The 10,000-nt window shown below is 46.7% G+C and overlaps 1 protein-coding gene across 1 annotated transcript in view; it reads right to left on the bottom strand.

The window, feature by feature from the left end:
- The window catches only part of LOC128687384 (extracellular serine/threonine protein CG31145), a 339,879-nt gene that overhangs the window by 151,970 nt on the left and 177,909 nt on the right, over positions 1-10,000 (bottom strand). Inside the window, exon 2 of the mRNA XM_053774842.2 lies at positions 4,893-5,797. Within this exon, the coding sequence (XP_053630817.1) occupies positions 4,893-5,344 (452 nt within the window). The 5' untranslated portion in view covers positions 5,345-5,797. The remainder of the gene's footprint in view (positions 1-4,892; positions 5,798-10,000) is intronic.

The raw sequence follows: 10,000 nt of genomic DNA, 5'->3' as shown, positions 1-10,000 counted from the left end.
AACATAATATTATTGTTCTTTGCTCACTGGAAGATATAAACAGTCATATGTTACAATATTTTCTTTCAGTAATCACCACCTGCCGTTCACTATCACCAACCGTTCACCAGTACCACACATTCCCTACCACCGACCGTTCACCACGACAGTTCACCAACACCAGCAAGTCTTCACCGCAAATTCACCGGTCGTCCATCACCACCACAAGTTCACCACGGGAGTTCAACACCACAACACGTTCATCACCACCAACAGACGTTCATTTACGTGAAGAATGATTAATGGCGGAATCATCCAGCGAGGCGACACTTGTTACAGACGAGAAAAATAACAATTGGGAAAACGATAATCTCTAAAATTAATTATAACAACCAATTAAAAACTAAAATAAGTGGCTCTTTACTTCAGAAAACAGCGGTGTTGAAGATTATTAAAAGGTCGACGCTGAGTTACTACAGAGGTTGAGTGTTATTACTGTGGGTGTGTTATTACTGTGTTACTACAGTGGTTGAATGTTATTACGGTGGATGAGTGTGCTGTTGCAGTGGTGAAATGCGTTACTACAGTGATGGAGTGTTATTACAGTGGTGGAGTGTTACTACAGTGGTGGAGTGTTACTACAGTGGTGGAGTGTTACTACAGTGGTGGAGTGTTACTACAGTGGTGGAGTGTTACTACAGTGGTGGAGTGTTACTATAGTGGTGGAGTGTTACTACAGTGGTGGAGTGTTACTACAGTGGTGGAGTGTTACTACAGTGGTGGAGTGTTACTACAGTGGTGGAGTGTTACTACAGTGGTGGAGTGTTACTACAGTGGTGGAGTTTTACTACAGTGGTGGAGTGTTACTACAGTGGAGTGTTACTACAGTGGTGGAGTGTTACTACAGTGATGGAGTGTTACTACAGTGGTGGAGTGTTACTACAGTGGTGGAGTGTTACTACAGTGGTGGAGTGTTACTACAGTGGTGGAGTGTTACTACAGTGGTGGAGTGTTACTACAGTGGTGGAGTGTTACTACAGTGGTGGAGTAACTACACTGGTGGAGTTTTACTACAGTGGTGGAATGCGTTACTACAGTGATGGAGTGTTACTACAGTGGTGGAGTGTTACTACAGTGGTGGAGTGTTACTACAGTGGTGGAGTGTTACTACAGTGGTGGAGTGTTACTACAGTGGTGGAGTGTTACTACAGTGGTGGAGTGTTACTACAGTGGTGGAGTGTTACTACAGTGATGGAGTGTTACTACAGTGGTGGAGTGTTACTACAGTGGTGGAGTGTTACTACAGTGGTGGAGTGTTACTACAGTGGTGGAGTGTTACTACAGTGGTGGAGTGTTACTACAGTGGTGGAGTGTTACTACAGTGGTGGAGTGTTACTACAGTGGTGGAGTGTTACTACAGTGGTGGAGTGTTACTACAGTGGTGGAGTGCGAGATTTTTATTGGACAAAATAAGCTTCGTATCGGAAAAATACTTTTTTTTTTGGTGGCCATGAAATCTGATGGTTGGGAAGACATGTTTTTCAGCGACTTTCTTCCCACTGTCCATCACTCTGTTGTTGATCCTCTCCTTGTACTCTTACTACTTTGGCTTCCACATTCCTTCCTTTCTTCATTTCTTTCCTTTTTCTTCCAGCCTTCCTTTCTTCATTTCTTTCCTTCCTTCTCGCTCTGCGTCATTCCTTCCCTTCCACGGTACCTTCTTTCTTCGTTCCTTCACTCCTTCCTTCTTTCACATTCTGTTTTCCTTCTCGCTTCCCTCCCAATCCATGTGAACCTAAAACACATTTTTAATAATAATAATTATATGTAATTATAATAATTACATAATAATTATATAGTAATTATAATATAATAATTATATTATATAATTATAATTATGATTTACTGGGTAGTGTAAAACTCGTAAGGAATGTTATTTAGCGCTAGAAGTATGGGAAGGGGAAGTTAGCTCCAATCCCTTGGAACTCTGGGAGGGAACAACACAAGTCACTTAGCTGGACATTCTTGGGCAGAGTCAACCTTTCTTGATAAGGATACGTTTCGCTGTGAATAGAGCGAGACGTAGCGAAGCAAAGCTTTATCAAGCAGTGTTCGGAGTGAAACAGTGCTTCATCACGCTGTATTTAGAGCGAAACACAGTTTTATGAATGTCAGTTCAGAGCGAAAGAATGCTTCATCAAGGAAGGCTTGATGTGCCAGTGGTTCTTAACTGAGGTAGAAGTACGTAGTTCTACTCAGCACAGTAGTTCTTAATTGTGGCAGAAGTAGACGGTTCCTCTCAGCAGCTAGCTCCGGTGTGGTCTTCCCATGCACTCCCCTGTACTCTGGCTGTCAGGTAAACGCTGACAAAATCCACGGGCTTGAAGCTCCGATTTTCACTTGGTAGGTCACCGTGGAACAAGGCTGGCAGCACGGTACGATACAGTATGTCTCCCATCCTTCCTCACCTTTCTTCGTGTCTCGTACCTGTCAGAAATACCGTACCGTACCGCACCGTACTGCCAGCTTTGTCTTGGAAACCCCGCCGCCCTGGGCACTGCTCGAGCTGGGTACTAGAAAATGCTTTAAAGTGATGGCATGCTGCCACTGCGTGAGGCGATACAACAGAAAGAGAGAAAGGGAGAGAGGGAGAGAGAAAAGGGGGAGAAAGAGAGAGAGAGAGAGAGAGAGAAAAGGGGGAAGAAAGAGAGAGAGAGAGAGAGAGAGAGAAGGGGGAGAGAGAGAGAGAGAGAGAGAGAGAAAAGGGGGAAGAAAGAGAGAGAGAGAGAGAGAGAGAGAGAGAGAGAGAGAGTGAGTCTGGACACTTACATGCAACCAGTCCCATCTGATCTTACCCGTGTTAAAATCCTTCTTGCACTCGTTATAGGAATTGAAACAACTTTTATGCGGCTGTTTTCTTTATTTTAGCACTTTTTCCCGAAGTCACGCCGGGTCATTTGCATAAATAATTTGCATACGGAACGTGGCACTCTCGCATTCGGTAAACTGGAGCGATTAAGGGCGTGTTTAAAGTTGTGTGTTTGTTGGGAGGGAGTGTGGGAGCAGTGATCCAAGAGTCTCCCTTGAGTCCTGGCCAAGGAAGTTTACGTAGGAGCCCAGCGAGTGGATCAGCCAGGGAGAGTGGATCAACCAGGGGGAGTGGATCAACCAGGGAGAGTGGATCAACCAGGGGGAGTGGATCAACCAGGGGGAGTGGATCAACCAGGGAGAGTGGATCAACCAGGAGAAGTGGATCACTAGGGAGAGCGGATCACAGGGGGAGAGTGGATCATGGGGAAGAGTGGATCACTGGGGAGAGTGGATCACTGGAAAGCTAAATTTGAGTTTCGTGACTGACATAATTACTGTTTCTCTCCCTCTCATCATTACCAATTTCAACCATCCTAACAAACTGTCATTATCAACACAAATTTGCTGCTACCCTGACTAGTTTACTGCATTATCACTGTTGTGCTCACAGTATCGTTAAAATATTTCTAAGTCTTTATTAACTACAGTCGAAAACATATCCATAATTCATTCTGTGGCTTATGTTTTAAGTCTCAGTAAATTTTGAAGAAAGGGAAAATGTCCCTACTATTTATTCCGAAAATATATATATATATTGATTTCATAATAACGTGGTAGACTGACAACGATTGCAAATTAAATAAATGAAATTAGAGTAAGTGACGTTGATTTCAACAAGCTGGTACCAGGAGTATACCTGGAGAGGATTTTGAGGGACAACGCCCCCGCGGCCCGGTCTGTAACCAGGCCTCGCGTTGGATCAGGGTTTAATTAATCAAGTTGTTACTGACCAACCAGACTATGTAAACAGAGGCAAAAGCATTGTACTTCTTTAGGTTACACTTGTACTGTCTTGACCTTGAAGCATCAAATCAAATTCTTGCTATTGAGACATTTATCTTAAGCGTCTTTTAAAAAAATTAAGCGTGAAAATATTGCCGGAATTTTTTTTTTTTCGCTGGACTTTTCCCTGAGAGAAACATTCCATATTTTGGGTTCATTTTGGGTTCCCTTTGGGTGCCCTTTGGGTTCCATTTGCGGTCCGTTCCAAACACAGATGAGACATCGAAATGCATAAGTAAACAAAACTGTAAATATTCTTGCATCCCAACATTCATATTAAAAAAAAAGAGTTTCCCTTCATGTTTCAACGTTTCAGCTCGGCTTGCAACGTTTCTTGCCATGCCTTGATTCTCTGCAATCTGCCTTTCCGCGTGACTTGTTGCATTTCTGTTTGATATGCTCTCACAAACATATGTGTGTTTGTTTTTCCTTCATACTTCAATGTTTAAAATGTGTTTTTTTTTTTTTCACTCTAAGAAATCTAAGGAATTTTGGCTATGGTTTGCCTCTAAGAATTTCACTCTGACGCAGGAGGTTCAAACTTTCCTAGTTCATTAATCCTTAAATAGTAAAATAAATGACTGATATGTGTAACTTTCACCTGAGTTCAAGGTTAAGCTCTAAAAAGATTGGGGTTCCAATGGCACTCACCTGTGGTTAAGTGCAGAGAGAGAGAGGCTCCACAAGGGTTGGGTTCCAATAGTACTCACCTCAGGTCAAGACCACTGAGAAACTCTACAAGGGTTGGGTTCCAATGGTACTCACCTCAGGTCAAGACCACTGAGAAACTCTACAAGGGTTGGGTTCCAATGGTACTCACCTCAGGTCAAGACCACTGAGAAACTCTACAAGGGTTGGGTTCCAATGGTACTCACCTCAGGTCAAGACCACTGAGAAACTCTACAAGGGTTGGGTTCCAATGGTACTCACCTCAGGTCAAGACCACTGAGAAACTCTACAAGGGTTGGGTTCCAATGGTACTCACCTCAGGTCAAGACCACTGAGAAACTCTACAAGGGTTGGGTTCCAATGGTACTCACCTCAGGTCAAGACCGAGGAGCTCTCCGAGTGTGGGGTTCCAATGCTTCCGGCGTCTTCGAGTCTTCTTGCTGAGAGTCTCCACCTTCATGACTACTTTTATTAGGTCGTCGTAAGGGTCAGGCGGTACGGTGGGCGTTGATTTGGGCGCCTCACGACCGCTCGTGGCGCCGACGCCCAGCAGCGCCTCACCGGCGCCCGCGGGCGGGTGAGCCGGGTCGTCGTTAGCGGCGTTCAGCTGGGCGGACGCCGCCGCCGCCAGGGAAGCCTCCCGCGACCCGTTGCTGGTTTTCTGCAGGTGGCGCTGGCGGAAGGCGTATTGGACGCGGGCGTGGGCGGGCGTGTGCGGGCGGTCGTCCGACGTGAGGCGGGTTTCCACGTCCAGTACCAGCACAACCGTCAACAGCACCAATCCAGTCATCACCGCGATTACCACTCGCTCTTTCAACTTCATCTTGCAGGACAAACGAGAAAGAGGGAAAAACAAGATACTGGAAGAAGAGGGACGGAAGCGGTAACAGAGAGAAAAAAAGGAAAGACAGAGAGGATAAATGGGGAGAAAGTCAGAAGATGTGCAGTCACGTTAACATGTCTAGGGGCGCCTTGGGAGGAGTTCTTCTATAGGGTGGTCGCCATAACTGGTGGTCGGTGATGCGTTCCTCTTTCACTTCTTCTCTCGGGTCGTCTCACCACTACCAACAACCTGGCCAAAACGCCTCTCAACTTCTGCCAATCAACTCACATCACTGTAGTTATGTTTCCATTTCTTGGGGTCGATCAACTCCTCTCATCTCATCAACTCGGGCCACACCAGTATGGGTGGCCACAGCAATTAAGACCACACCGATGCGAGGGGCCACACCAGGCTGTAAATTCTTCCTCGGAGCGGTAGTTTTTTAATCCCAATCTGGAAACAGAAAAATAAATGTCAACATGCAATATTAACTTTCATCGGCAGCTGGATTAGACAACTTGGTGTTGTGCTGTTATTGTTGTTATAATCAGGGGGAAGCACTAAACCTTTAGGCAATCAAGTATGATTCGAGGAAAAGTAAGATAGGTTCGCTTCCTTGGATCAAGATTGTCTTACCGGCATCAAGGTACCTTCCTAGAGGGTTCTTAGTACTGTGAACGCATCTTGCGATGGACAAAGAACTATAATATTGGTATTACTTTGCCAGACGCTCTCTCTCTCTCTCTCTCTCTCACCCTCCTGCCATAAATCATCAAGTTATCAGACTGTTAGCTGCCACCAGCTCGAGCGACAACATTAGGTGTCCACTTAATAGTTAGGTTATTAATAACGTTAAGATGATGCAGGGAGAAGGGGAAGAAGTGTAATGAACCAGCATATGGGTGTCATCGGGGAGACGGGTGTAAAGGGAAGGTAAGGGTGGAATTATAAAGGAATAATATGGGAAGGGTTATTAAGGAAAGGTATGGGTAGGGTTATAAAAGGAAGGGGGGGGTAAAGTTATAGAGGGAATTTAAGGGGGGTGGGGTTATATAAAGGGAAAGTAGGGAGGTTAAGTAGTAGACAGAAGATGGGATTTGAAAAGGGTATTGAGTAAGCCGACCCAATTCACCAACCAATTCTTCCCCTACACCACCATTTCTCAAGTCAGTCCTTCCAATACCTACCACAATTCACAAACTAACTCTCCTTCGCACCACCACAACTCACCAAGCAACACACTTCTCCACACCACCACTACAACTCACCAACCAACACGCTCCTCCACACCACCACACTTCAGCCCAGCCCCCAATAACGACGACAATTCAGCAGGCACCCTCGCCCTCCCCCACACCTCAGACCAGCACCCACTTACCATCACAATCCAGCAGCAACTCAAAGACCATCACTCAGGGTGTCGACAGCCGCTCAGCTGGGATAAAGCGTCTCGCAAAGTTACATTTCCACTCCCACCTCGCACAACCAGATTTCTGAACGTGTCACAAAACTAGATTTTCCCCGCATGTCTTGCAAAACAACATTTGTATACATATATTCTCGTATTTGTTGCCATCGTTGCGTCGGTGACGCTAGACGCAGCGCAAGTTTCCCGGCTGGACTTTGCGAAGTCCAGACATAAATCTAAAGTTGCGATGCACATGTTGTCGAGTAAGTTCCGACACCAGCCTCGCGCCACACGATAAACATGTATAAAATCAACATTTCTATGAATATTTAATATAAACATCGAAAAGGTCGAAGCATTTTGAAAGCCGACGCACTCAGGCGGCACAAGACCAACCTGGCTTAAGGAACACAGCTCTCAGGCGTGAGCAACCTAGTGTTGATGGTATAAACCCTCTCCCAGAAGCTCTCAGACTGTTTCCCAGTAGCTCTCAGACTGTCTCTCAGCAGCTCCCACACTGTCTCCCAGCAGCTCCCACACTATCTCCCAGCAGCTCTCACACTGTGTCCCAGCAGCTCTCAAACTGTGTCCCAGCAGCTCCCACACTGTCTCCCAGCAGCTCTCACACTGTCTCCCAGCAGCTCTCACACTGTCTCCCAGCAGCTCTCACACTGTGTCCCAGCAGCTCTCAAACTGTGTCCCAGCAGCTCTCACACTGTGTCCCAGCAGCTCTCACACTGTCTCCCAGCAGCTCCCACACTGTCTCCCAGCAGCTCTCACACTGTCTCCCAGCAGCTCTCACACTGTGTCCCAGCAGCTCCCACACTGTCTCCCAGCAGCTCTCACACTGTGTCCCAGCAGCTCTCAAACTGTGTCCCAGCAGCTCTCACACTGTCTCCCAGCAGCTCCCACACTGTCTCCCAGCAGCTCTCACACTGTCTCCCAGCAGCTCTCACACTGTGTCCCAGCAGCTCCCACACTGTCTCCCAGCAGCTCTCACACTGTCTCCCAGCAGCTCTCACACTGTCTCCCAGCAGCTCTCACACTGTGTCCCAGCAGCTCCCACACTATCTCCCAGCAGCTCTCACACTGTGTTCCAGCAGCTCCCACACTGTCTGCTAACACCGCTCAAAAGAGGTACCACAGTCTGCAACACGTGTGTATATGACTAATGAAATCGTAATGACACGATTGCAAACAAACCATACCACGGGCGGGGATAGATCCCGCGATCAGAGTGTCTGGAGATCGCGGGTTCTATCCCCACCCATGGTATGGTTTGTTTTACGTGTGTATATGAAGGACTTCACAGGAGAGATACCCTTCACAGCGAGCCTCCTTGCCACCAGTAAAGGGTACTTCACCTGTGGAATGGCAGCTACCCTTCCCTTCTTTGGATCAAACTCGAGTGCTTTCCGTTCCTCATACGTTGTGACCCCTATTGGCTTACCTCTTCCCCATGAATACAACATTAACAATGACAGAATTATAGATATATATTACATGAATTAAAGGAACAAGGGGACAATTGTAAGCTGAAGACGCAGATGAACAATAAGGACAACAATAAGAACTTTAGGCTTGGAGTGGTAGAAAACTGGAATGCGCTGGATAACGAAGCGGTGGACGCAAATTCATTACACAGCGTCAAGAGAAGGTACGATAAGGTCCAAGAGGCCAGAAATCAGGTGAACACACACACACACACAGTGAAGCTGTGAATCGACCCCTTCAACCACATATAGGTGACTACACACAGTGTGAAGAGTTGATATACGTAACTAGGGCCAAGATTTCAGGAATTAATGAAACCTGTCGACATGATTCAAAAGACGGAGCCAGGAGCTGTGAATCGACCCCTACACACATCGCAAGGTGAGTACACACACACACACACATACACACAGACTCCCCCCCCCTTACTAGACAGAGAGATTATTTCATCTCCAGCACAGTGTGGGTATAACATCCGCCGCCCGCATCTCCCCTTCCTTTCCCCTCTCCCTAACTACCATTCCCCAACCACTTGCTACACGCCTCTCCTCACCCTCTAAATACCTTCCCCAACCTCCCATCTCCCTCAGGCTACTTTCTTACTTTCTCGTTCCCTTCCTCTCAGCTCTCTCACTCAGCTCCCTTCCCTTCCATATCCCTCACCCCAGTTCCTAAACTCCCACCTCCCTCACTCAACTCCCACCTCTCTCTCTCTCTCTCTCTCTCTCTCTCTCTCTCTCTATCTCTCTCCTTTCTCTCTCTCTCCTCGCTCCCCAAACTATTACGTCCCACACTCTACATCCCTTCCCCCGCAGTTCCCCACAGATCCTCCCCCTGGGTGGGTACGGCAGCATCTCAGCTGTACCGGCAGCGTTAATGAGAAAACAGCGGCTGTTGTTGCGCCTCATAAAGCCTCTCTTATATCCACGTAAACAATGCCAACACCTCAAGAAAAATGTAGCAAATGTAACGACAAAGAATACTCCTGGAATAGGTGTGTCACCATACCTGTGACACACCTGTGACGTGTACGTAAATAGGACACAATGTGGGTTATGACATATTGCTGAGAAGACGTTTCGCCCAGATTCTGACAGGTGTGATATTACAAGGAATACCCAAAAGTTCAAAATATGTACTCACTGGAACGGAGGAGAGAGATATACATGAAACGTTTCGCCTACACAGTAGGCTTCTCCAGTGGAGATAAATGGTATAAAATACCGACATGATGGACAAATAAATACAAATGCAGTATAATGAGATGTGTGGAAAGTATCTGAGAACTCATTTTCCAATCTGCACACTGCCATAACAACATACTGAAGTGAAAGATGAGACAGGAAGTGTAAAATAAACCCAGTGAAAAGCAGGGAAGTCGTGGGCACAATAAGAGAACACTGCATCAACACTGCATCACAACCTCAGTGACTCAGCAGGAATACAAGACTCCAAGCTACATTAGTGCCATCACTGAATTGGAGACTCCTTCTACTCCAGCACCAAAACCTATTGCAGCATTGACCTACAGTCAAGCTGGGATGGTCCCATAGATGAAAAGGCACTTGCCAACATGCTTAAGGATGTAACATCAGACAGGGAGACTGCCCGTCTCCAAGTTGTGAGTGCACATCACTCTGGGGACTTCCTCACATGCCTCGACCCTAAGACTCTCCATATTGCGGTGGCTTTCCGCCTCGCTGCTCCAATTCACACGAAATATACGTGTTTTTGCGGTGATGCGCAAGCCACCC

This window comes from Cherax quadricarinatus, chromosome 40 (assembly GCF_038502225.1).
Source record: "Cherax quadricarinatus isolate ZL_2023a chromosome 40, ASM3850222v1, whole genome shotgun sequence".
Lineage (NCBI taxonomy): Eukaryota > Metazoa > Arthropoda > Malacostraca > Decapoda > Parastacidae > Cherax > Cherax quadricarinatus.
Note: the sequence above shows the minus strand (reverse complement) of the source record. Positions and strands in the feature narration are given on the sequence as shown.